This window comes from Harpia harpyja, chromosome 11, assembly GCF_026419915.1.
Source record: "Harpia harpyja isolate bHarHar1 chromosome 11, bHarHar1 primary haplotype, whole genome shotgun sequence".
Lineage (NCBI taxonomy): Eukaryota > Metazoa > Chordata > Aves > Accipitriformes > Accipitridae > Harpia > Harpia harpyja.
The window spans coordinates 6,751,250-6,778,469 of NC_068950.1; the positions used below are offsets into that span (position 1 = coordinate 6,751,250).

General features: G+C 42.4%; 1 protein-coding gene across 6 annotated transcripts in view; it reads left to right on the plus strand.

The window, feature by feature from the left end:
• The window catches only part of ATF6 (activating transcription factor 6), an 84,573-nt gene that overhangs the window by 50,110 nt on the left and 7,243 nt on the right, over positions 1-27,220 (plus strand). For 4 of the 6 annotated variants that reach the window (XM_052801905.1, XM_052801906.1, XM_052801908.1 and 1 more), the window contains one exon: positions 13,678-13,762. In XM_052801905.1, the coding sequence (XP_052657865.1) occupies positions 13,678-13,762 (85 nt within the window). Of the gene's footprint in view, positions 1-6,167; positions 6,321-13,025; positions 13,180-13,677; positions 13,763-27,220 lie in introns of those variants that run through there. The other 2 variants (XR_008237230.1, XR_008237231.1) reach the window with 2 other exon arrangements.

Here is a 27,220-nt window from a genome sequence, read left to right on the forward strand (position 1 = left end):
CCATAGTGTGGAGATTCATTGGGAGATGTAAATAAATTATTTCTGTTGCTGCAGAAGGCAAGAAGACAGTAATTTCAAACCAGGGCTGGATCTTGTACCATATATGTTGTAGGATTGAACACACTGTGATCAAATTTATTGCCTTGATTTAAAAATGTTGAAGTCTGGACTCTACTTGACAGTTATTTCTGGTTAGGATTTTAAAGTTCTCTTGCGTTCCTGATTACCTGCATGTGTGGGCATTTTTGCTCTGTAAGAAAGAAAATTGTTTTGTCAGAAGAGTGTTCAGTCACAGACTGTGTGGCCTTTGGTGGACTTCTGTAGCTATTTCTAAACATTTCTTGTGTGTATGTAGCCCTGATTGCTATCAACGTCTTTCTCATACCATCTTTTCATGACTGGCCTGCAAGTTAGTAAGACAGGGAAAGGGCAAGGTAGAAGCATAATCTTGACAGACTTTTCCAAATTTGAGACAAGGTCCTCGTGGATTTTAGAAACGCTGGTTAGAAGAGCCCTCTGGTCCAGCCTCCTGTGTGAAGGAAGGCTTTTGCCAACACTGCGTGAGGTTGGCCGTGGCATTGTCAAGTGGGCTCTGAAGACCTCTAAGGATGGAGATCTCACCACAGAATGAGACCAAAGTGTTCTAGTACTTCACTGTCCTTTGAACTCAGTCGGAAGAGAAAGCAGAGGACAGCTGTATTAGCAAATGGATTTTGAACCGCAGTGTTATGTTGATCCAGCATTTGGAGAAAGCCTGACATAAAGTTCTTTTTACCCATCCAGCTTCTGTTTCATGGGGAATCTGATCTAGAGAGAAATCAGGATTTACAGTCTAGTGCATCTCATGATACTGGATCCAAGGAGCGTGCCCATGAAACCACATCATTTTTGTCCATTGTGCATTATGCTCTCTGCTCATGTGGCACAGCTGCAAAGGCAGAACACTGGAAAAAAAGGTGTTTGTTGGTAATAACATTCCCCACTCCAGTTTGTGTTGTGTGTGCTCTTTTGGGGCAGAGTCTCCAGCTGGGCAGTAATTCTGGGAATCTAGAATTTGTCTTATGTAGAAGACCCGAGGTCTTGCAAGCAAATATAGAAACTTCGGGTTAACGTTTTGTCAGAGAAGCAAAGAATCTGGATTATATCCTTTTTGGTTTTACTGGACCTTATTCACATGCCCTACCTAAATTACATGTTTTTGCAATTACAGATTGCAGTTGCAAAACTAATAGCCTGCAGATGCTATGCAAAAGCAGAGCTCTGCTGCAGTGAATTAGAGAAGAAGGGGAATTTCTTTTTATGGGTAGTAGTAATAAAACAATTAATTCCTTTTTGGTCTTACAACTTTGTAAAATCTACAAAGATAATTGACAGACTCAACTGGGAGTTACAGATGAACTGCATTTCTGTGCTTATATAGCCCATGGGAAGGACGGAAAATGGCAGAGAAACATAATTTTCAAATAATTTGGAGCAAACTTTTTTAAATTTTATGATGCTAGTTTGATTGAGAGAGCCTTTAGAAGAAAATCTGATCCTTGTCAAACATAATAGGAGGAACTTTTCCACCAGTACAAGCTGGGATTTTTTTTTTTTCTTCACAGAAGCCCAGAACTGAGTCAACTATTCATATAGACATAACTTTTCCAGTTTATCTTGAAACTCGACTAATTTCCAAAATAACACGCGCACAAATTATCAAAGCATTTTCAAGTCCTTAAAAACCTTTCTATACAATTTTAACCAAAACTGTTTACTTAAACATAGAATTCTGTTCTTCACATCCTCTTACTTTGCGTTTAGGAATTTTTTTTTTAATCTGCTGCCAAACCAAAATTACATCATAGCAAATGCATGCATTGTTCTTTACTTTCGGGCCTTGCAAAGCAGTTCTGCAGACAAGTTTAATTGGCTGGATTTCTGTCCAGTCTCTGTCCTGTGCCCTCCTTGTTCACATGGCCTTTCTTTTTCTTTCCTATACAAAGGAAAAAAGACAAAACTACAAGGAAGAGTACATTTATGACAGAAATAAAGTCCAAATGGGGTGCCTTCACCTCACTCACCATTGCAGTTGGATTGGCTTTGCTGTGCCTCATGGTGTGCCTAATTAACATATGTACACGCAAGCTTCTGCTAACTGTGATTTCCTGGAGTATTCCCTATTCACAGGGGAAGGCTGATGGTATTTCGTGCCTCTTATTTAGGATGTGTTACAAGTCAAAAGTGAGATTCAGAAAGCTTGGATGGAAATGAGCCAGGTTCATCTTGGGTAATTCCAGATTGAGGGATTTGCAGAGGAACGGGGAGCTTGAGAATAGCCGGTCATTTTGCAGCTGGTGTCACTTTGTTAACAGGATGAAGATAGATGTTTCAATAGGATGGAAGGTTAGTGGGCCTGTCTTCTGGAAGCGTATTTATATTCTGATTCCTGAAGGGAGACAGAATTCCTTCTCTGAGGCCACTGGGTAGATTCTACTGTTTGACTAATAGATACCTAATTACCAGCGTATTTCAGTGTTATCTTAAAACATAATTCCTCCTCTTTGGCCTTGGAAGTTTAATAAAGGGATTGTAAACCATGAAATTAGAAAAACTGAATAGTATATCAATTTTTTCCACCTTTATATGACATGTGCTTTACAGCTGCCTTTGGTGCATCTAAGTAATACTTTGCATTATAGTCTGTTGTGTATTAGAAAGTTGTTGTGTTGGTCTTCTCCAACCTTGATGGAGTAGTGAGATTCTCTTGCATTTTTATTCCTGCTTTCTCAGTTGTAACCTTGATCTTCTACCTAGAGGGAGCTGAGTAGGATATCAAATGAAACAAAGGGCAGCAAATTAGGCTAGAAGGACGCAGGTTCAAACCAAGGGAAAGAAGCGATTCGTACAGTAGAAGTGGACTTGTGGTACTTCTTGCCAAAATGCCTTATAGATGCTATAAGTTTACATGTGTTCAGGGGAGGACTGGGAAAGTTCGTGGAAGAGAAATCTATTAATAGCTACTAAATATATAGAAGTCACATCTTTGTTAGAAAAATCTCTAAAACAGTTAATTGAAAATGGTTGGTGGCTGGAAGATAGGTAGGGGGAAGTGTTTGTCTGTACACGCTGCTTGTTTCCATCTTAGCAAGATGAGTTGGCTGTCCTTGGAGTCAGAGGAGGACAGCATCAGCTCTTGGACAGCAGCAGGAATGCCCAGCCTGGGACAGACAGGAAGAGGAAATCAGGAACAGCTTCAGCAGCAGGAAAGTTTAACTTGTCTCAAGTCATTGTGAAACTGGGTCCTCTGCTTTTACACCTGGAGATATTTTTGTGGTGGGTTCACCCTGGCTGGATGCCAGGTGCCCACCAAAGCTGTTCTATCACTCCCCCCTCCTCAGCTGGACAGGGGAAAGAAAATATAACAAAGGGCTCACGGGTCAAGATAAGGACAGGAGAGAACACTCACTCACTCACAGGCAAAACAGACTCAGCTTGGGGAAAATTAACTCAATTTATTACCAATCAACCAGAGTAGGGTAATGAGAAATAAAACCAAATCTCAAAACACCTCCCCTCCACCCCTCCCTTATTCCCAGGCACAACTTTACTCCCGGATTCTCTACCTATCCCCCCAGTGGCACAGGAGGACGGGGAATGGGGTTTACGGTCAGTTCATCACACGTTATTTCTGCCGCTTCATCCTCCTCAGGGGCAGGACTCATCACACTCTTCCCCTGCTCCAGCATGGGCTTCCCACAGGGTCACAGCCTCCTTTGGGCACCCACCTGCTCCGGCGTGGGGTCCTCCACGGGCTGCAGGTGGATATCTGCTCCACCGTGGACCTCCCTGGGCTGCAGGGGGACAGCCTGCCTCACCATGGTCTTCACCAGGGGCTGCAGGGGAATCTCTGCTCCGGCGCCTGGAGCATCTCCTCCCCCTCCTTCTGCACTGACCTTGGTGTCCGCAGGGTTGTTTCTCTTACATGTTCTCACTCCTCTCTCCAGCTGCCATTTCTGTCTGTCCCAGCAACTTTTTTTTCCTTCTTAAATATGTTATCACAGAGGGGCTACCACTATTGCTGATTGGCTCGGTCTTGGCCGGCAGTGGGTCCGTCTTAGAGCCGGCTGGCATTGGCTCTGTCGGACACAGGGGAAGCTTCCAGCAGCTTCTTACAGAAGCCACCCCTGTAACCGCCCCCCCCCCCCCCCCAATCTTGCCACACAAAGCCAATACAATTTTTTTTATTTGAAAATAGAATCATATGGTGACTGCTGTTGTGTCTTGGATCTTTTGGGAGTCAAGAGCTACTGGAGAGATGATCTGAATAAATGTCTAAGCCTGAGACACTTGCAGTGCATTTAAAAATCTTAACTAAGTCACTTTAATTTGGCCTCTGTTTTTTAGGTTCCTTTTGGTCTTTAAGGCAATGTAACATAAATTCAATCCAAAAGGAGAAGGGACAAAAAGTAGTTCTTGCTTTACTGATGTTTGCTGTCTCTGTGAACTGCAGAGAAGGACACAGTTCACAGCAGGTCACCATATCCTTAGTAGTCTCCATAACCTTTTTAGTTCTTAATCCAGAAGAGGTCCTTTGCTACTGGTTCTCCTTTACACTGAGAAAACACAGTGCTGAGCCCTGCTCATAGACAAGCAGCAGTGCTGCCATTGAAGGGAAGGGAGGAAATCCTCCAAAGGAGGTTTGTGACAGAGTGAATTTTCCATTCCTCTGAGGTCTCTGGGATTTTCACAAGGCACTCTGACTCACAGCGAGGTGCTTTCCAGTTAGTTTAGTTTTGGAGCCCAGGCCATATCACATCTGGCAGTAGCACAGTTGACAATAAAAGGCACTAAAGACTTCTTCACTAAAAGGTCTCTCATGTGGGAACTAAACTGGATAGCAACTCCTTCTTCTCCAGGGACAGTGACCAGAAAGTGTTCCAGAATGCAGTTAGGTGTGATTTGTAAAAATTTGTCTGGGAATGTCAGAAAGGTGTAATCTTATGCTACAGGACATTTTATTGACTGCGGGATTGAGCTATTTCTGGTAAAATGCTTAATTAAAAAGCATATCTCATCTCTTCATTGTTGTGTGCAAAGTATAGGCAGTAAAAACCACCTGTGCACAGAAACACTGGGTTTGCAACAGCATCAGTGTGCACAGGAGCACTTCTGGCAGAAATAAAAGCAGAAAAAGAAGTTCTGTTCCCACCACTTCTGGGTGCTTTCCTGTTATGGGACAGTCTCCCCTCCCCCCTCAAAATAGGCTTAAAACTTAGAAAAGTAGTTAAATTTTATGATTAGGGGTTGGCAGTTGAATTCTCGATTACCAACTCTCTTTAAGTATGCTGCAAAATCAAGCTGTGTTAATATATGCTAGCTAACCTCAAGTTTAATATATGCAGAACTGGTACTCTTTCAAATTAAGTTAAATGGTTATTGTTAAACCCAAAGTAGTAAAGCTACTGGGGCCTCCCAGGGTGGGCTGTCAAGAGCCGGTGCAGAGAGTCTGAGACCTTGTGAATTTTTATTGCGGGTTTTCTGTGGATTCCTTGCAGTCATTATCCCATCTTTCACTCACTCCCATACTCATCTTTGCATGTCATGGATTCCCTGTAAGGATCCATGACAGGCTGAGTAAATCCGCTTGGATTTATAAGGTCTCCCTTTAAAAAAAAAAAAAAAAAAAGAATAAAAAAAGTCACATCAACTTTAAAAACAAGGCAGCTTTACAGTTCATGGTATAATGAGCAAGTATTGTGGCTGAGTCACAGGTTGTGTAGAGGTTTTAACTGGTTTCCTCTCTTTTTTTCTGCTCTTAAAACCATCCCCATGCTTTTCAGATACAAGAGTCAGACTGAAATGGTAGGATAGCGGAAGTTTCAGAGGCACCCTCCCCTCTACAGTCACTGCCCTGTTTAACGTCCACTGACAGCGAAAGCAATGTTGCAGGAGCTTCTGGCATTTTCAGATGGACCAGTGCTGTATCCAGTGTGATGTATCCTCAGGACACCATATGGTTGCCATCACCCAACCAACTCAATAGTGAAATTATACAGCCATTTCCTCTACAAATTTGTAAACTTTCATACACATCCTTTTCGAACTGACAGAGGAAACCAGAAACAGATATGCCAAGACCTGATTCTCATTTACACCATGATCTGTGTGTGCTATGTGCTTTGCAGTGTTGGGAACTGCTGGGGTAAATGAGAATCAGCCCCTAGGCCACGAGTGCATTGCAGGAAGTTCTCTTCCCTGGAGAGCAGCCTCCTTTTGTGTCCAGAGAGCTGCTGAAGTTCTGCCCTGGGTGTCCGGAGAATGAAGTTCCAGCTTCACAGGTACTGTTTCCCGGTTAGGAGTCGCATGCCAAAGGCTGCAATGCTGCTAAGTGCAGGTTCGGTGGCCTATGTAGGAGATCAGGACAGAAACATCACATCTCTGGCAACAGCCAGACAGCCTGAAACAATTATTTTGAAATTTTCGAAAAGTGTGAAATCCGTGGTTTATGGAAGAAAAGCTGGCTCATTGGCTCTGTCAGCTCTGCGTTTTAAAAAGTACAGCTCCTCAGAGGACCTGTACAGGGCAGTCTCTGAAGTTGCATGCAGCTTTTTGAGCCTGTGAAAGCACATTTTTGTTTCACACTCTTTGTATGGCCAAAAGCATACCTCTAAAGAAGGTCCAGTGTCATCTCATTGACCTGAAATCCCTGAAGATGTTCAGAAAAAATAGGTCTGAAAGATAATACATGGATTTGATGTGCAATTTTTTATGGTCAAAACCCCACTTGTTTTCTATCTGCTTCATCCTGAGATCACTAGGTGTGGTTGGATAGTTAATAGATAAGGTTTTAAACTGTCGGGACATGCTGAACACTACCAAAAGTAGTGCTGTTAAAGAAAAATGGTACCCCCGGCAGCTTTGGGAAGCTGCCAGCACTTCAGTGGGGTGTGGGAAGCTCCTCAGCCTGTATTGGCAGTGGTTGTAATGTGGTCCTAGAATCACAGCGTGAAGATTCAGGCTGGAAGAGATTGAGGCACGGTTCCCTGGGAGACCTCTTAGTCATAAACAGAGATTAAAAAATGCCCAGCTACAGTGTTTGTTTACTGTAAGAAGTCTTCTGAAGCTGCCTGGACAGAGTACCCTTTGGCATGCTGAGGCGCCTGGCTCTATTTGCCCACTCTGCTCTGGCAACTGTCTTTGTTAGTTGCAATATTCTAGCACGTAGCTGGTCTCCAAGGCAATGGTAAAGATCAAGTCTCCTCATCAAGGCAAATTACGAGAACAGCAAATTAAGGTTTTCCTTTGGTATTTTAATCCAGCGTCCTTGGAGCTTTTATTCCTGTAAAGTAACAAATGTCACTTGTTTTTGAAAAGATTATCCTTAGTTTGTCAGAGATGGATCTCTCAATGAAGAGCGGGACTCATTCAGACATCTTGACAAAGTCTTTGTGAGAAGTGAGATAGGGCCTGTCTTGCAGGAGTGGAGTCACGGCTCCCATATGGATCACGTCTGTACTTTGCAGGGTACATGCTCCAAACCAGTGGGAAGGGTCAGAGGCATGGCTGGCCCTTCAATAGCATGACAAACAGTGTTTACATAGGCAGATGTGCTAAATACACTGTAACAAAGCACATTTAAATCAAATTACGTTAATTATTTTCTAGTAGGTAATGCTTTTGCTCAAGACACTAGAAAAGGCTTTTGAAAAATACTTGCCCATACCTAAGCACAGCAGCTAAGAAGGTAAGAAAAATCTAGGGGAATTGATTTGACAGATAAGTAACCTCAGGGATAAGAGGAAAGACAGCTCATGCTGAGAGTGCAGAGCCTTGACGGGTTTGGAAATGCATTCCTTTGTGTCTCGTGTCAGTCAGGTATCCCTCAAATGCATGCCCATCTCCTCTAAACATTCCCCATAGCACTGGTAATAGTTTCCACCATCACAGGCATGCTCCAAGGATTAATTCCTTCATGTTTCTTTCAAACATGCAGAAATGGAGGAGGAGCTCCGCAGATTGCCTGTGGCAAGGTGGCATACTGCTCCCCGGGAAAGCGTCTGGTGCTGGCTGCAGCGTTGCTGATGGGGCATGCATTGCAGAAGCCAAAACAAGCAACATTGCCAATTCTAATAATCTAAAAGCCAAGAGTCAGGCTTATGAAATTATGATAGTTTAAAAAAAAAAAGATCACAAAGACTCTTGAGTAGCATGTTTTTTCTGTCTGTTCGATGGAACTTCATGGTATGCAGTGATGGTGTCCTTTAACTATGAGAGTTACAAACAATTATTTTATTTTTTTAAAATGAAAGCTAAGATGCCTGCAAGTTTTCATGCATCTAGGTAGTAGGGTCTTTCAGAAGCAAACCACATGTCATGAGACTCAGGCTGAACCTGCAGGAGCAGCCAGTTTTGGAATATTCTAGCACAGTGGAACAGCATTTCCATTGCCAGTTGACTGAGGGTTAGAGATACATGAGGCTCCAAAGCTTAATCCCTGTTAGAGCCCTGACAACACTCATCTTATGTAAGAAGCCTTAAAATCTTTATTGCAGTTCCATGTGTTGTTGAGTCCAGAAGCAGATCAGCAGGCACTGAAATAGCCAGCAGAGTAAAAAGATTCAGTGAGGAATTTCATTCTATAGGGGCACCTAATTTCTAAATGTTTACAACTCTGGTTAATTATATTCTAATTATGTAGTGCCCTGAATATTTTGTGGTGGGGAGGACTTAATAAATGTGATTATTAATCAGAAGTTTTAACAAGTAACAGCTTCAGATTTCATCCGCAGGAAAAAATGTGTTTCTGTATCCCAACTTATTAAATTAAGGTAATGCATTTGTGGCTGGATTTTTAGTATCTATATTTATCTATCTGTCCATCTCATCTGGCTTCAATATCACTGAACTGTAGAGATGATCAAAAGCAAAATGAGAACGGTAAAGCTAGGGTCTCATTTGAAATACTGTCTTTCCAGGCCGATATTTTTCCAGTCATTCTGCCAGCAGTCTCAGGTCTGCATCGTCTATTTAAATTTTCATCTCATCTAAGTGCAAATCTTGGCCCAGGCCAAGGCCATCTGTTGTTGGGTAATAGTTGTGATTTATTCTGCCTCTCGTTGACATTCGTGCTCATGGGCCAGATGCTGACTTGTAAGATTTGCTTTTATTCATTCTCAGTTTTATACCATGTGTTAATATCACAAACAGCATTTTAATTTTAGATATTTTTGTCTAGTGTTTAAAATTAGGAATGAGTAATAGCATCACACACCCCTCTGGGATGCAATTCAGCATACTTCAGAACAGGATAGGACAGGAGGAGATATTTTACATGTTAGAAATACATTCAAACACTGTTTCTAAATGTCTAATTTCTTTCTAATCACTAATCCCTACACTTATTTATGTTGCATATAAAAAATTAGGTATTGCTTTCAAATAAAAGTTGTGGACTATTTGAAGACTCGAGAATGTTGTAGGTAGCTAAACTGTAGGCAAAATATTTATGATACTCTGCAGCATACCCCCTGCTACCTTTGCCTTCAATGTAGAATGAGGGTAGTTATGAAACTTTGCAAGTTAGGACTGATTGTCAGAGGGACACTCCTGCATATAAAAGATAAAGATTATTCAGGAGATGGATACATTTGCCTAATTCCAGATTTTAAAAGATGTCTCTTTGTAGTAGAGATGGGCAGCATCCAACTTCCAGACAATCTGTGCATCTTTCACATTAGCTCCTGATAGCAGTTTGGACTTACAGCTGACTGGCTTTTTATATGTCTGTCTTCTTCAAAGTTGGTGTTGAAACACTGAGGAGTTGTGCAGCAACTCCAAAGCACGTTTGGATACAGAAACGCGAGTGGAAATGACTTCATTGTCTCACTATCTGCTGTGGGAGCAGAAGGCTCTGGGTCTTCCCTCCCACACTCTTCAAACTGCTCCAGTAAAACAGAGGAGTAGCAGGTGAATTGATAACATGAACATACGTACCACTTTGCTGTGTAGTTTTAGGAGACATTTCAGAGTCTGGAAACTAATGGGAAGTTAATGTCTTGGGCAGCAGAGCAGCTTCATCAAAAACGGTTCCCTATGCACCTTGTTTCAGATCCAGTGAGTTGATCTTGTCGGGTTGTGTGTGGAGGGATTACTAGTAACAGTGCACAGATAATAGGTATCAATGTTTTTATCTTATCAGTTTCTGTCTCTAACAGGATTTTGTGTAGCTGAGCAGGATGTGTTGGCCCTGCCATGATTTGTGTAAAATAAATTCACTTCGCTAGGTTAGACTGAATTATAATATTTGCATTTTATGTATCTGTCGTCCTTCTTGTGTTCCTTTGGTTTTGAGTATCTGTAATTGTGGTCTAGAAAACAATGCTCCTTTTTGTTTCTCTGAGGCAGGGAAAGAAGACTGTCTGTGTAGGAATCATTTAATACAGCTTCAGGTGTTTGGACATTGTTTGACCAGTCTGAACTAGACCTCATTCTCATGAGAGTCACTGGAGAGCAGCAGACTTCTCTGGAGCTTCAGTCATCTGCAATGCTGTCTTAGTGTAGAGTGAAATACCTGCTGGAGTTGCCCACTTCAGTTGACTGATCTAGCAGAAAATTACTTGGTGTTTTTCTTTTAAGCCAGAATTATGAGGAAGGAGAGCAGATAGTGGTGAACTGCTTGTTTCTTCTTCACAGCTCTTGAAACATCATTCACAGAAGTCTGAAATTAGTTGAGATTGAATCTAACTCCTGATATTTAAAAAAAAAAAGTGGCTTCTAGGTGAGGCAGAACTAAGAAAGGTGAATTTTATACCTCATTTTCAATGCAAGGTTTAGAATAAAGTATTGTTTTCCAGCACATCAGTTTGGTGAAATCTGAATCTGCCCAGCAGTATTAGTGCATAGTTTGGCTGTGTGGTAGTCATGGAAACACAATTTGTTAACTGCAGAGTCAGTCTGAGCCAAGTCTTTGAATTTAACCATGATGGAGGAGATGCAGAGTTGTAAAGGCCAAGTCTGAGGTGTTTGCACTGCCTCCATAGTTACCGTAGGACTCTTACGAGAAGTTGGTACTGCCAGTGTCTGACCTATGGACTGCAAAAAAAGAGTCATAGAATCATCGAAATGGGTAGAGAAAACCTCTGGTGGTGCCTAGCCCAACTTTCTCCTTGAAGTGGAACTGTTGCCGACAATAGATAAAGGCAGCCATGGCTTTGTATAGCTGGGTCTTGGAAACCTCCAGGATCCCCTAGCTCTCTGCTGACCTGTTCCAGGATTGCACCACACGCTGGGTGAAAAACTGTTTCTGAATGTCCAACCTGAACCTCCTGTGGTGCAGCCAAGAAAGCTAATAGTACAGGAGGTACCTGAGGAATTTTCCTTATTTTGTTGCTATCCAGAAATTTGCCTTTTCTGCCATCACACTGCTGTTTATTTCTGTAGAGGTACTCCAATTGTAAAGTCTTTGTGATAATTCTTAATACATTTTATAAATACAGTAAATAAACATGCCATTATAAGCAAAACTAAGCCAGGGTCAATTAATGTACCAATCTTCAGATATGTTAGCAAAAAATAGTAGTCAACTTGTAATGATTCACAGGTGATCATCTATGCAGTACTTGTGTTTTGCTAGGTAAGGATGTTGTGGACTCTGAGAAGTATTGAAAAAGAAAAAAAAACAGGATAAGCATTTTTAAGCGATGTTAAAAATAGTCATCAAATCATGACAAGGACATTGTTACAAAATATAGTTTTAATGGACGTCTTAATCTTTGGCCTGTTCCCTTGGGAACACTGAATTTCAAGAACAGTTTTTCTGTAAAGTTCATTGTGTTACTGAGTGTTGTCTTAATCTCAGTGGTTCAAAAATGAAATGGGAATTACATATGTAGTCTGAGAATTATACCAGAGTGGTTTTATAATTTTGGCACCAAGATGTTTTTAATTACAGTCATTTATTGAAGTAATGTTTTCTTCTCGTGGTCAGTCATTTGGTTTTGAGGGGGATTTTTCAGTGGGAAGAAAAGAGAGTGATATTTCTGCAATGTATCTACAGAATTTCTTGATATATTTAACACCTAACTTTGCATGTAACTCAGTTCCCTGAATCTTAGACCTAACAGTGTAGTGTTTAGATATTAAAATGGGGAAAATACAGTTACCCTGACATTAAGGAGTTAACAACTGTGTCCTGAAGGAAGACTAATTCAGTCTGCCAAAAAGATAACCTTGGCCAAAAGCATGAGATGTTTGTGTGCCTGTTCTTACCCTTAAGCAGGGAGCCGAAAAGCTGCATGTAAAGTTTCTGAGTGCCGGGTTTGTAAAATACCGTGGGAGTTCTACAAAAGGGAAGGCATGAAATGAGATGAGAGCATCAAACTTGCTTCTGCCTTTTAACCATGTGAGATAGATGCTGGCTCTTGAAAAGTGAAAGGCAGATGTTCAGATCTGGTTTTATTACAGTTTCAAAAACTTCTTAATGAGTTGGTCTTCACATGTTTGACATGGTGGCACCTGCTGGCTTTCGCTCTTCTCAGAGACGCTGGGAGTGAATTTGGCATTGCTGGGATTGGGAGAGGGACAAACACAGGGGCTGGGAAAATAAAGCTTTCCATTAATTCTTTGGGACCTGGAAAAGATACTTAGTGATTGGCAGGTTTTTGTTTCACTTAGAGCCTGAATTAGAAATCTAAACTCAATTTGTCAATTGTATAAACACAGTTTTTTGTTCCTAATTACTAAGAGAGAGCAAATATACTTCCCTCACAATGCCCACTGCGTACTGAGATGGTGCAGTGAAGCAATCTTCTGTCAGGGAAGCTAAGCTTTGAAAGGCATGGGAAGCTTCCCTTGCCCTTAGTAGTCCTGTGGTCTTTCTAGATCAGCATAGCACAATAATATGGGAGATGCCTGGACTGGCGCTTTATGTTCTGTTACTTCTGTTGATAAGGGAAGAACCATATGTTCCCAGGCTGCAAGTTGAGCAATTTGAGTTCAGCAACAGGAAAAAAAAAACTGAAGAAAGGCTGCATTTTTTCTTGCAGGTCAGGTCCATATCCAGAGTACCTCCTGCAGATGCAGCTTCCACTGCTAAAACCCAGGGTCATTAGTTTGAACACTGCTGTCTTGCAGCAGCACCCAGCCACCTCACAGCTGAGATAAGCTACTAAAGCACAGCTTTGCCGTCAAACTTCCCTGGTAGGTTTTGTCAGCAGAGCTCATATTTCACACCCCGTCACAACCCTGACTGATACAGTCCTATTGCACGAGGCATGTGGTGTAGAGCTTGACATAGATATAGCAAGATGACATTTATATATGAAGCAGACAGCACTGCAAGTAAAGGCTCCGATTCAGCAAAGCCCTTAACCACATGTTTAAATATCATTGAAGTCAAGTTAAATTACTTTAATCATATACATAAGTATTCTGTTGAACGAGGGCCTAATAGTAGTTTCCATCTCTTTCCACATGATCAAGGCTTTTTCATATTCTCCTGCGTGCGATAGGGATTTCTTCTCGGTTACACAGCATGAACAATTGCTGTGACTTTTGGAAGACTCCCTCAACAATTTCAATTTGCTAAGCTGTCGTAAATAGTTTTATGTGGAATGCCTGTAAGACAGAATGGAAAGGAATTTTCCCAGCTCTGTACTTCCAGGGTAGATTTAACACATCTTTTCCCCTATTTTCCAGGACCACCTGTTATTGCCAGCCACCACACATAACAAGACCAGAAGACCAAAGATGTCTATAGTGTTACCAGCTGTCAACATCAATGGTAAGTCCAAAACATGAAAGGAAATGATAGGAGAATAATTGCAAAGAGATGTGCCTGACTTGCATGTGGAAACCAAACTTAGATCAAATGTCTGTCGCTATAGCTTTGAGAAGAAGTCAGGCTGGTCATTACTGGGCCTTAGTCGCCGGGTCCCTGCTGGAGCTGGGGTGCTGGCAAATCACCGGTGCCTGGTCACCAAGACTGTAACGAGAGGCTGCCTGACCTGGCTTGCAGTTGTGCAGTATCTCATTCTAGCTCCTTCAAGGACAGGGGTGGTTGCCATCCAGTCCTGGTGATTCGTACACGGCTGATTAAGGGTTACTTGAGTGTGATCTAGCTTCTCTAACTTGGTGGCTACAAAGATCCCATCGAGTGTGGAGACTGTCCTCATCCTCTCATTTGGGTTCCTCCTATGCCTGCTTAGCAGGGCAAATTCCTTGGCCTTACTGGTTTGTTAGGATGCTGACTGCCTTCCATTGGCTTGCTCAGCTGTTTACCACGCTGTTATACAACACTCAGTGTGAGTGGGACTTCTCAGCACTGCATGGTCAGGATTAATAATAATCATGTTACAGTGCTGCAGGACGGGAGAGAAAACAGCTTTGCACTAGGGGCACAGGCTTATTAGCAAACAGAAATGTTCTTGATCTGCATTTTAGTCCCACATGAGAGACAGGACATGAACTGTATAAATATATCATTAATTCATACAGTGAGTAACTGCCGAGTTAGGACATGTTTGGGCACAGGGTCACTGTTACAGTCATCAAACGCATCGTGAACCCTGTAACAGTGTAAACTTTACTTTCTGAGTATCTGTGCACGTAATCCTTTTTAAAAACTTATGTTTTACAGTACAAGTGAATCATAAACCCAAATGTTTTTGTTAAATTCAAGCATGCCGAAAACATTATCTGATGATGCAAATTTCCATAAACTAAGAAAAAAAAAATCAGCTCAGGCTTTCAGCATTTTGATAATTACATTTTCCCATGCAGTACAGTAAGTTGAGTGCGATAATCTATAACCAGCTATCTTAGGGGAATTTTTATTAGATGCATCAGAATTTTTTTTGGCATTTATCTGCCTGAAACTCCCTTTTCATCTCCATTACCAAAATCCTTTTCTGGCTGACCTGAATTATCACGTGTGCAAATGGGCACTTTATCACTTGAAGAACAAACACTATTTCTAAATTACAAAGTATTTCTTCTTAACATGTTACTGAGTCTTGTTTTACTTGAAATAACTTCTCAGTTGTTGGAGTAAATATAATTTGGAAAATACACATCAGAATCCAGTGACAAATCTTATCCTTCATTAATAGTGAAACATTGTGAAATTACTTGAGTTCTTTGGGCTTTTTCTTCAGAGCATCAGCATAATCCAGGAAATAAAAAAACGTCCAGGGATTTGGGCAGAGATGTTGAAACAGATGAGACACAAGGATAGCATTAAGTAAACAGCAGCATCAAACACTGCTTCCTCTGTGACACTCAGCCAGGTATTAGGAAAAAAATTACAAGATACACAAGACCCAGTAGGTAACTTGGCTTGCTTTTTAATTTGATTATTAGTAGATTACTTGGAGGAGACAATTCCCTAAAAAGTGCTGCCTGGGAAAGAACCCATTTCTTTCCTTTGAGAACATTGCTCCTCCACCCTATTCTGCCTCCGCAGGGACTGAGTACGTCCTGAACAAGCATCTGGAAGTTAGCTGACAACAAAGCTTTCCTCCCAGCTGTCTGCTGTTCTTTTAAGCCCACCTTAATTCTTTGTCCACCTGCAGAGACTTGGCTGCTAGAAGAGGACGGGTCTCCCTGGGAAGAATTGGCAAAACTTGCAGTGAAAGAACTTGTCCCCTCCTGCCTTTTCTCATGCCTCAGCCAGATCTCTGTGGAAGAAGGGAAACCTTTTCCACTGCCACTTAACTTGCCCGCCCTTTTTGCTGCCACAACCCTGGCAGAGGAGATGAAGGGAATGCAAGTGAAGTGGCTTTGGCTTTGAAACTTTTTCGGAACTTCATCACTTGCTTTCTTCTGCAGGATCTTTATTTGTCTGTATACTAAAGTTTACCCGTGACACTGTTTCCAAACGTGAAACAGCTTACAGTTCAGTCGAGAACCCTTTGAACTGCTTGGGCAGTCTTTTCCCAGCAGGACTGTCATCTTTTTCTGATTGCACTTTGATTGCTTGAGTGCCTTCTGAGCTCTGCTAGAGACTACCTTTAGCTGGCTTGTGCCATTCTCATTACCGGCTGCAGGGACAGAGAACAGGTATGGACAAAGATTAGGAAGTAAAATGAGTTGTCAGTCGCTGTCCTACATGACTCTGCATGGAGGTTAACAACATGGTTCTGTGAGATTGGTCTGGTAGTTTTCACCAGCGTACAAAGCAGAATCAAGTTTACAGTTTGAAGAGTTTTTCTTGGAGTGAGGAGTTGGGGTAAGTCCGGCCAGGGGCAGTCCTAGTGCTTTGCAACTAATGGCAAATCTCAACAGAAAATTTTGTAGTAGACGTGTGCATGTGTGTGTGCATGTAAGATGGAAGTTTCAGAGAACAATATTGTACAAAGCAATAACGGTATGTTATTCATTTGCAAGATAAAAACTTGGTAAAAATTATTCAGTTGTTGCATGTTGGAAAAGAGTAAAAATGGCCATTACCTTGTAACTTTCTCCTATGTGCTCCTTCTTCTGGTCAGCCTGAATCACCCATGCCTCTCTCTCAGCATGAGGATAAGCCAGCAAAATCCCCACTGAGGGCTTCTGTGCAGGTGCACAGAAATATGTTTAAATATTTAAATATATTTAATATGTTAACATATGTTAAATATGTTTTAAGTATTACATTTTTTAAGAAAGTATAGTAACTTGTTACATATTGGTACATGTTAATCCTCCCCTTCTTACCCTCTTTTCCTTCTTCCCCACCCTATTCCAAGCCCCTTTCCAAGCTCACTGGGCCACCCCCACAGTTCACAGCCAATACTTGCTGTCATCTCCTCCATTTCTGCCTCCCCAGATGCTCTTGCAGCCCTTTACCCTTCTCCCATTTCCCTGCTGCCTGCTGTCCCTCAGTACAGCTCTCCCCTTGGCCTCTGCAGCCAGCCATGCCCACATGTTGACCTGCTTCTGCCCAACAGCAAAGCCCCAGCATTTGTGGGCACAAGTAGTACTCACAGAAAATTTCCCTGATGGTACCTAAGGACCTTAGGGTTGGTAAGCCTGGAGGGAAAAAGGCAGAACTGGGTAGTCCTAGTCCCACTGTACATGGTTTTGAGGGCACCATTAGTGTGCCTTTACTGAGAAGTTGTTCCAAGAAGTATCTTGCAGTTTCTCATGGGAATGAAAGCCAACTGCAATTTACAGTTAAACTCCAACTTTTGTTTTTAAGCAAGTCATGTTTGTTATGCTGGATTGCAGCTATTATTTTAGAAATCTAACTATGCACTTGAGACCAGTTAAGTCTCCAGTAGATTTGATTCCTAAATTTGCTTTTATTGTAATTCAGAGTCTTGTTGGCTCATTACACCAATTCCAAATTGACATATAGGCAGTGCCTTTCTTGAAGTTTAAATGAAAACATCTGCCATTAGCCTTCTATTTACTTAACTGCTGTAAAAAATGCAGTGGGTTATAACATTGATCTTTGGATCAAAATAATCTATAGAGTACAGCATAGCTAAGCCACTCTTCCTACCCCAAGCACAAACCTTTTGTCTCTACAGGATGCCTGCAGCTTTGTAGCACAGCACACACCACCGGTAGTCCTCTCCTTGCAGGATACAAAAGTGAGAACATACATACAGTTATTCAGTGTAGGAGGTAGCATTCAACATTTAGCCCAAGAAGCCACTTTCATTAATACGTTTCTCCCTAGGATTAGGTTAGGTACTCTCACAGCTTGCACTTCCATTTGGTAGGAGCAGCTGTAAACATCTGTACAGGTGTGTAGTCGTCATGAGTACTGGTGGCCTTAGCAGCAGCACAAAGACCAAAAAACGCCTTTTTTATTCTTAGGATCCCTGTGCAAAACAGTTCCCCATGCGTAGAAGTCCTTCCATCATTTGCTCTCTCCAAATTGAGGGTTGGTGTCTGCGCTCTCAGACAAACAAAAGTGAGAGACCTGATGGGAAAGCCCCTGGTGAGATCCGAGGCTCATTTTCGGGAAATTGGCAGCCATGACAAAGGGAGTTTTGAATTTTTTACAAATATTCTGAATAGGTCCTTAGTCTAACGGCACACAACGGCACTTGTCTTCAGTCTTCCTTTGAGATAGCTGCTTGTGTGCCTGACCCTCTGTAACATATACGTTCCTGGGTTCTTAAGGAGCCTTGTTCTCTTAAGAGTTGCTTTTTGTCATGAAACAACAGCAAAATAGTCTCCTAAAGGCAGAAATTTACTGTGAACGCGATGGCGAGTTTTGCAAAGTCCATATGCTCCATTGTGTTGGCCAGCTTCTGATTGTGACCACTTCCCTCAGCCTTCCTTCCTAGCATCCATCATCATACTGATGTAACAGACTTCAAAAGTGCTCTGAAATAATACATGTTCTAATTAAAAAGGTCAATAACAAATCTAGTGATGAGGCTTTTTGATCAAAATGGGAGCGATTTCTGCCATCAAGCAGCATGATTATTTGCATGCAGCTACAAAGAACCTTCTTTCAACTGACAGTCATGTGCAAGCCACTCACAGATGTCCAAGGCTGGTAGAAAACTGGCTGTGAAAAATCCATAAGGCAAATAGAACCCACACAGGCTGAGAAGGAAAATAAAAACAAAAGCGCTTTGGAAAGTGACAATGTTCTGTAAGTTCCCATGTCTTGGGTTGAATAAATAAAGTCTCCAACTTCCTCTGCCTTTCAGGGTCAAGCAAACAAAAGATGCCATTTCCGTCTTTCAGAGCAAGAAGCAATATTCCCAGTCAGTCATTGAATGAGGAAGGTCTAAAACAATACATACCACTTAACGGCAGCTGACTTCACTGAAGGTTGCTGCTTAACATTTTGGGTAGCCTTCTCTCTCACTTTGAATAGCTTCAGAATGGTTTCCAGGAAGCTAATGGCCCCAGCTGTCTCTAGCTGTTGTTGGTTCCTTCTTCTCTTCATGTTTAGAAGCCAAGTCTTAGTCTCTGTGACTCCCTCTCACAGCTGCTGTTCTTGGTCCCAGACTGAGAAGCTCATGCCACTCTGGTAGGTACAGAGGACATGTCTCTTGGCCACACAAGCATGATCTGTAGAGATCATTGTTTCTGCTTTTATATCTGGATTTAGCAGAAAGTGCTGAAAATTCAGCACAACCTTACAAGCTATAGTGTATGAGCAGAAGGCTCTGGAAGTTGCATATGTAGGATTGCAACCTATCTGTGAGATGAAAGAAGCATGGCTGCTAAGGTTTTTTAAGAAGGTCACTGAGAATCCTTCAAAGCATCAAAACCTCTAAACCAGGATATAGGAAAATATATCTGAGAATGTCTCCATGCTGTAAGTCTACAGGCCATTTTGAAAATGCCACCCTTCTGCTTCTTGAGCTGCCAGTTGAGGAATATAGCTCTCGGTTAGACCTCACTGCAACAGCTGATTACTGAGCCTGGACTGAGAAACCAGGAGAGTCTGCTGTCTCCTGTGTGCAGTCATGGACAAGCAGCTTGTCAGGTTACTGTGGTTCTGCTGTAATTAGGACGGTTTGCTAGTGTCACAGATGTACTTCAGCTCTCGTGCTCATGTAAAGCTATGCTGTAGAGGTCAGGATTGAAATCACGGCAGAACATATTTTGTCACGGAATTTTAACGACAGATTTTAGTTATATTGTAAGATGCTGCTATTCTCACTTCAGTTCTCTTTTCAAAGTGATGTAAAAATGCAGTCTACCAAAACAGACTACCCCCCCAAAACTTTCCTACATTTCTTTGAACATCGGAATTGATCATTGCCTAGATTCAACCTTAAATAGAACTTTTCAACAGATTTTGTTGTCTTTGAGAGACTCTGCTCTCCCCAACCATTGCCTGTTAACATATGTTGTCTTTGACAGGAAGGAGAAGATTAAATTATTCAAAAAAGTATGAAAGAAATCATTCAAGAATCTGTGCACAAAACTAATGGAATCTGTGTCACTTGAGTTCATGTTTATTTAGTTAGACAGGAAACGATCAAGAAATGAAATCATAAAGGCTTATTCCCCAACGACTTTTCATAACGAGCTGTTTACCTAAATTGCTAAATGAGTAACCTATTTTTATGTATTCAAAAGAACAGAATGATGATTTCAGAGGATCTTCTGTGCCTTTTTGCCCCTTCGTTAATACAAAAAAGAATATCTCTTGGGTTTTGTGTGATAGAGCAGACGGAGCCCCAGTGTGACTGGTCTTCCCTGTATAGACAGGATAAATGCTACAGATGGCATTTTCTTGGGAACATGCTGTTCATGAGGGGGGTAGAGAATGAGTCATAAGTTAATTGGACTTTGTACTTAGTATTTCCAATGCCAATGTTGAGTTATTACACCAGATTGTTTTTTTCCATGTAAAAGACATACTTCTATAAAGTTCACAAAGCAGAAGAAAAAAGAAACCCGTGACATTAGCTGCCAGTATAGATGCCAGTATGGAGTTGCAGAAGGAGCCAAATTCCATTTAGAACTGACCGTGTATGCGTCTCGCTGCAGAGACCCTATTTTGTAGATGTTCATTAACCCTGGATGCTGATACTGCCATGTAGGTACGCTCTCCCACAAAGCTTCACAGAGTGCACTGTGCTGAGAGCTGTGCTGCAAAGCAAAGAAAAAATTTTCATCCCGATCTGTGAGATTACCGTCGCCATCTTGGCTACATTGAACTGTGTTTGTGCAGCACATCGTAATTCTAGCCTCAAGCCCAGCTGATCTGCCTTAATACATTTTCAAATGTTGTAAATTCAAGATTACATAATTCCTCTTAGTGTTAAATTATAGGTGGCAAACACAGTTTTATGTTTGTGATACATAGGCCAACTCTGGTAGCTCTTTATTTCTGCAGTGATCTGAAACATAATTATCCGTAATGAGCTCACCCTGTAAAAACATAAAAAACTGCAGCAGAGCTGGTAGAGTAGGTTCACATTTATGAGTTCTGCCTTGAGAACATCACTGGAGTAAACCTAGAGATTAGTAAAAACACAGCAGTCCAAGACGGTCTTTTTCAGTGTTCGGATTGCAGTCTCTAAGGAGACTGCCGCCAGCGGGGCCGGGAGGCCTTTGCCTTCTTCTCATATCCCAGGTCAGTCCTCCACGCTGCAGCTTTTTTCTCCCTCTTCATACAGTCCACCTTACATCTGGTGCTTGCTGGGTGTCCTCCAGACTTGATCCTTTGTAGCAGGGTTGCTGTAGGAAAGCATTTGAAAAGTACGTCCTGAGCATCTGAAGAACATTTTTGGTCATCCACCACTTCATTGTACATCATCTGCCTCCATCCTGTCTTATTCTGTAGTAGCCCCAGGTGAAGGGACGGTGGCATATCCCTGTACAGCACAAATGCCTTCTGGGTGAATGTGGATGAAGAAATGATTGCCAGCCCGAGCTGCTCCTCACCGTGAGAAAGGAGGCACCTCTGTGTCGGAGCAGGACTCGTACATTACAGCTGTAAATCTCCTGTTGCTGTAGCTGGGAGACAGAAATGTTTGAAACAGACGTCTCACTTTTATTAGCGTGCCGCATTCAGATAGGCACTCTGCAGCATGTGTGTATGACTTTTTTTAATTAACTGGCAAATGCATTGAATCAGAGAAGCTCATGTGGAGGAAAGTGCTTGCCCCACACAGATAGAAGCTTCACAGAGATGGTGTTAAAAATACTCTTCTACGAGCAAGAGCTGATCACAGTATCTAAATAAATGAGGTAATTTTATGTATCCAAGTGAGACAGGTGGAAAATTCAGCTCACTCTTTGGATACCATCCAACCTTTAAAGACATTTCAACTGTAAGTGAATACAGGCTCTCATCAGCCTTCACTCTTAAATCAGTGAGGCACTTTAACACTAGGATGCAAGTGATACTGAGTGATAGAGAAGGTCCATGTCAATGAAGAAGTGATGCTGCCTCTTGAAAAAAAACTAAGTCAAATACTTAAATTAATTTTATCAGTAAGGGCCAATTTGTAAACTGAAATGGTGAAGTACATACTACAGTTCAAAGGTAAGGGCTAAATAAGAACAGGAAAACATATTAAAAGAAAAACCTATAGGGTAAAATGCTGGCAAATGTTATGAAGATTGATTAAAGATTAAAAGCTCAGTGCAAAAGTCTTTAAAAGGACCCTAAAAAATCCAAAGGGCTTAAGTAACACATTAAAGTCAATTCATAGAAGTAAGAAGATACCTTTTAAACAATAGACATTGTAGCCAAATGAGGGAATAGAAAAAAGAGGACAATTTCTGGCAGACTAAATGTCAAACCATAAGAAGTCAAGCCAGGAAAAGATATTGAGGAACAGCATGCCTGAGGCATAAAAAAAATAATAAAAACATTTTTCAGAGGAAGCCTGCCAGGGAATCTCTAGTGCCTGTAGAGAACCAAGGTGTCAAAGAGCACTTAAAGTTGAAGTCAGCACTGTTGAAGGAAAGAGCAAAAACTTCTTGTGCTGGTGTTAACCACTGAGGCTGTATAAATATCAGGAGAATGGCAAGTGACAAATAAGGCAAACTTTTTTAAAATGGCCTCAGGAACTGTAAAAAATCAAGTCTCACTTTTGCACAAGCTGGCTGAATCTGTGAGAGTTGAGCATGCCATGGTACATATGATAGATTGGGAAGAGATAGCACAGCTTCTGCAGAGGAAAGTGCTACCTTAGTGCTCCGTCGGACGCCTCGGACGAATAGCGAGTGTGAGGATAAGGGTGGTCTCTTCAGCACAGTAACATACCTGAGTTTTCAAAAAACTTGGAAAAAGGTAGTTCTTCAGAACTGCTAAAAGAAAGCAAGCTTTTGTGAGACAGGAGGGAAGGCTCACTTGTGGATTAGTATATCTCTAAAAGGTGTAAATAAAAGGTGGAAACAGATGGTCAAATTTTGCAATGAAGGGGTTATTACGAGTAGACTCCCACACGGTCTGTGCTGGGGAGATGCCTGTGCATCTCCAGGCACAGACTGGAAGGTCTTGGAAGGGAGTGCAACAGGTTCAAGTTCAGCAGGTGAAACTTGGTGTGAAAAAAATGCAGAAGAATTTGCATGGGAAAAACGTTCCTGACCAAACACACAATGGCAGGTTCTAACCAAGCTGTTACTGCTCAGAGGAGCCACTGCGCATCCTTCCCTGAAGTGTTGGCTTAGCTGAGGAAGAAGAGCACTATAATTTATTAGAGAGGGAGTAGAAAACAAAACATGAACCATCTTTACAGCCCTGCTGAATCCCCATCTTCAATACTATACATTTTTGGTCATAGGTGTTTATATATAAAACAACAAAAGAGGCAGGAAAAAAGCAACGCAAATGAACATTAAGGGTAACAGCTTCCCTACCACAGCGACTACTGAATTTGACAGCAATGGCTGAGGGAAGGGTTATAACAGAACCTGAAGAACCATGAATGGTGTAGATAAGGTAGCTAGGAAGCAGTTATTTACTATTTCACATATCACCAAAAGTACAGGCTTGCCCTGACCTTTGCTTGTGCTACTGGTCACTGTTAGAAGCCGAAGTACAGGTTGGATGGGACTTTGCTGCCAGGACTTTGCTTTCCTGCCTGTGCAGAACAGATGTCCTCAGGCAGTACCAAGGCTAGAAAAGGAGACCAGCCAGTCTGCCAGCGCAGCAGGAAGAGGAGGAGTTGCTGGCATTTAAAACCAAAGGTAGCATTGGGCCAGAAAGGTTTTTCAGCAATAACAGCATCTGTAAGATGCTAGGCCCATGGTAGGGACCGAAGGGACCATGCCCATGCCTCCCAGTCCCTCCCTGCTGTGCTCAGAGGGAGCATTCCCCTATGTGCTGTCCTGGGACAAGCCCTCCAGCCCTTGTTCTTGAAAGAAGCCTTTACTGGAATGCCTTTCTAGGCTGCTCTCCTGTGTACAGTTATTTGTCTTGTAAGTGGGTATGTCTGGATTTGCAGGCTGTGTGGGGAGTTTGTTTATACTTTTTGTGCCTCCCAAGCAGGCATGGGATGGTTCTGCTTGACAGAGTTGCTCTTTCTCCAGTCTTTTTCCTTCACTCCCAAGAGAGTTTTCTGTGCAGCAGAACAGCTTTGCCCCTTGTCTTTGTTTTCTCTTCTTTTTTTTTCCCTTGTCATTAGCATTGCCACAGCTGGTTAGGTTTCAAATATGGCCATCCTGCAGCAATGATACCCTGCCAACAACATGCATATGCACAGCCAGTGCTGTCAAAAATGTCTCAGTATTTCCAAGAAATACTCTACCTGAGGGATCTTTAAATGATGTGCCTGGGAGGGTCAACACTGGTGATTCTGATCTTCTCTTCTTGAGATGGCCATTGGTTCCCTCTCCAAAACAAGAGCAATCACAGTAGATCCACACTGGGCCCTCTCCTCTGTAGCTCATGCTCTTTCTCTTAGAGGGAAGTGGCTGTGCAGCAGGAAAGAAGATTGGAAGGAGAGGTGGGAGATCAGGTGGGAAATGGTCCCTGGGAAGAGCCAATCTTCCCTCTCCCTGAGACCTCCCAGTCTGGACCAGGTACTGCAAAGCACCATCTGGCACAGATCTGCCACTGACCGTGTTGCCCACAGGCGCTGGCCTTTTCCAAAAATCACGTAGTGGTGTAAGCTAAGGGCATGTTGTGCTCCTCATCCGCAGCCAGTGCCGATCTCTCCTGTGGCTCCATTATTTACCTAGGAAGGCACAGAGAGCTTGTTTCCTCCAGTTTTCCTGCTTACCCCTCATGCCTGTATATATCGCCCTTGGATAGCCCCTGGCACCAATGCTCCAACAGCTTAGACATGGGGAGAGACCCTGTCTCCTTGCTGTCAGCTCATGGCTTGTCAAAGTGACTTCTTTGATTATGTGGATCCAGTGTTTCTGACCATGGCCCCTGTTCCTGTATGCATATAGAGACAGCAGCCTGGCTCACTGTTTGAGAGGTGCTCGGAGACCTGGAGAACTGAAGTGCCCAGGATCTCACTTAGCCTGGGTCAGGGACTGAGGATGGCTGAGTCCACAGAGGCGAGACCATTGCAACTGGTTTGTTTGGAAGTAGTTCCAAGCAGGAATTTACTTTCAAAAAGAGAAGTTATTTGGGTCACAATATAACTTTCTCCCTTGCCTCAAATAATCCTGTCTAACAAGCAAATCTGTAAATGTTTTAGGAACCCTGCTGCGTTGTTGCAGTGAGTGTATTTTTAGTCTGTGTAGCTGTTAGAGTAACACTGCTTCATTTATATACTTATTTGGTAGTGTATACCAACCCTTCAGATGGAAACATTGTGCAGATGTGCTGGGTAGGACAGTCAGGGCTGCTCAGCAGAGATGAGATGGAAGATTGCAGAAGTGACAGTGCAGAGAAAGCCCCCTGAATTATGTCTGAGGACAGCTGCAGCCCTTCAACAGGCCAGCCCCAGAGCTGCGTGCAGCTGGTGCCCTCATCTTCTTCTGAAGCTTGCGCTTTCTGAACTCTGTGCTGCTCTAAACATAAGCTCTGTTTTGGGCTAGGGCAGGTTGCAATATAAATTATTTGGGTAGTCTGGTGCTAAATAATTCTTTAAATCGAACTTTAGCATCGTCAGCTTGGCACAGCTAACACAAAGCAACCAGGTACTGGAACACATCTGGTGGCTCTTTGCAAGCTGCTTTGGTTCCTGCTGGTGTAATACATGGGGTTACAGAAGGGGCTCCAAGTGTAAATTAACACTGACACAGACTGTCTTTGGAATCTGGTGTGGCAAAGCAAACTTTCTCATTGGAAGGAAATGTGGAAAGTATAAAGGGCATGAGTAGCTGTTCAGCAAAGATGGTTTTAAAAGAGTTGGTGGTTTTGTATTACCTTGCGCAGAGATAATTCCCTGGCACCTACTTTGACATCAACTAAACTAATTCCATGGATAGCAAATTCACTCTACACTATTGTCCACGAGAAGGGAATGATTCTTTAGCCTTACTGTCAAAGACAGGTAGTTAAAGTAAAGGTGGGGCAAGCGATTTCCCTTCCTGTATCTTACCAGAAGAAGTGAGGACGTGTAGTCCAGATCTACGTGGTTGACACTTGCTTAACTGTGTATTTAGTGAGCACAGTGCGAGTAGAGCCAGGCAGGTTCTGACCATTTTAACAAGTCACTTACTAAGAAATCAGCCAGTAGGTACGTGGGTTATCTACTGCAAAGGAAATTGGGGCCTTAGAAAAGAGTCTGAGGATTGGGGATATCAAATCAGTGGCCCAGGCCTTGAATTATACAGTATTGGTCTCAGAGTATTTTCTGGGTAGTCCGCTGTGGGACTGCCCAGAGTAAAGTAAAATTCATAGTTGATTTGGTAGAACAAGGCTCTATCAATGTATCTAAGGTGTGAGCACACCTTCAGAAAGCTGCAAAGCTCTTCCATGGTGTTTGGTTACAGCCTTGAAACACTTCAGCGAGGTCAGGTGGCATTTCAGGGGAGCTCTGTTTCAGCCCCTCTGTGAACTGTGCAGTGTTCAAGACAAGCATTTTCCTGCAGCAAAGCTTTTTCGGGAGGGTACATGTAAGTGGGAAAGGGTAAATTACCAGAATAACGTGTTCCTGCCCTATGACTGCATCCATGGAGCCAAACAGCCCACTGACATGTATAGAGTTTAAGTCTAGAGACACAATTGACATCACCATTTGTTCTGACTTACTGCAGAACAGACACTAAGATTTTCATTGCCTGCCTCTCAAGCCCTCCACCTGTCTTCTGCCTTTCTCTAAGACAGCATCTTTTATAGAAGTAGATGTCTGATCTCAAAGGTGGACATTTGAACATTCAACTGATTGATACGTGTCAGTACTACTAAGGGGAGAAGGAGGACTTTGGTTTAATGGTCTTTCTAATAAGCCAGTTTTGAAAATTTAGTGCTTCAATTATGAAGACAATCTTCCATCATCTTCAGTAATTTGTAACAGTAGTTACTACCCTCAGCCTTATTTGCTAAACATTTTTGGTTTGGACTGCAGACTTCAGCTTTCGTCAGTTGGATCTTGCAACATGTTTGCTTTTAAGAGAAGCTGCCATAAACCCTAGAGAGCAGCAGTGGGGAATTAGATTTCTGTTCCCTAGACCAAGCTCATGCTGGGAGTTTGGTACAGCCCGCGAGAGCCAGTGAGCCTCTTTGAGAAGGTGCCGTCAGAGAACAGCAACGCTTGGCACAATTACCTTTGCTGTTAATTTGAAATAGTCCATCATCTGAAGCACAGCTTTTAAACCTGTTAACAAATAATTAACTGCAACACAGCCTTTTGGCCTGGGAAGGATAGCTTCTTAAGCCTGAGGCTGTACCGTGTGAGAGGCTGTATGTTCGGAACTT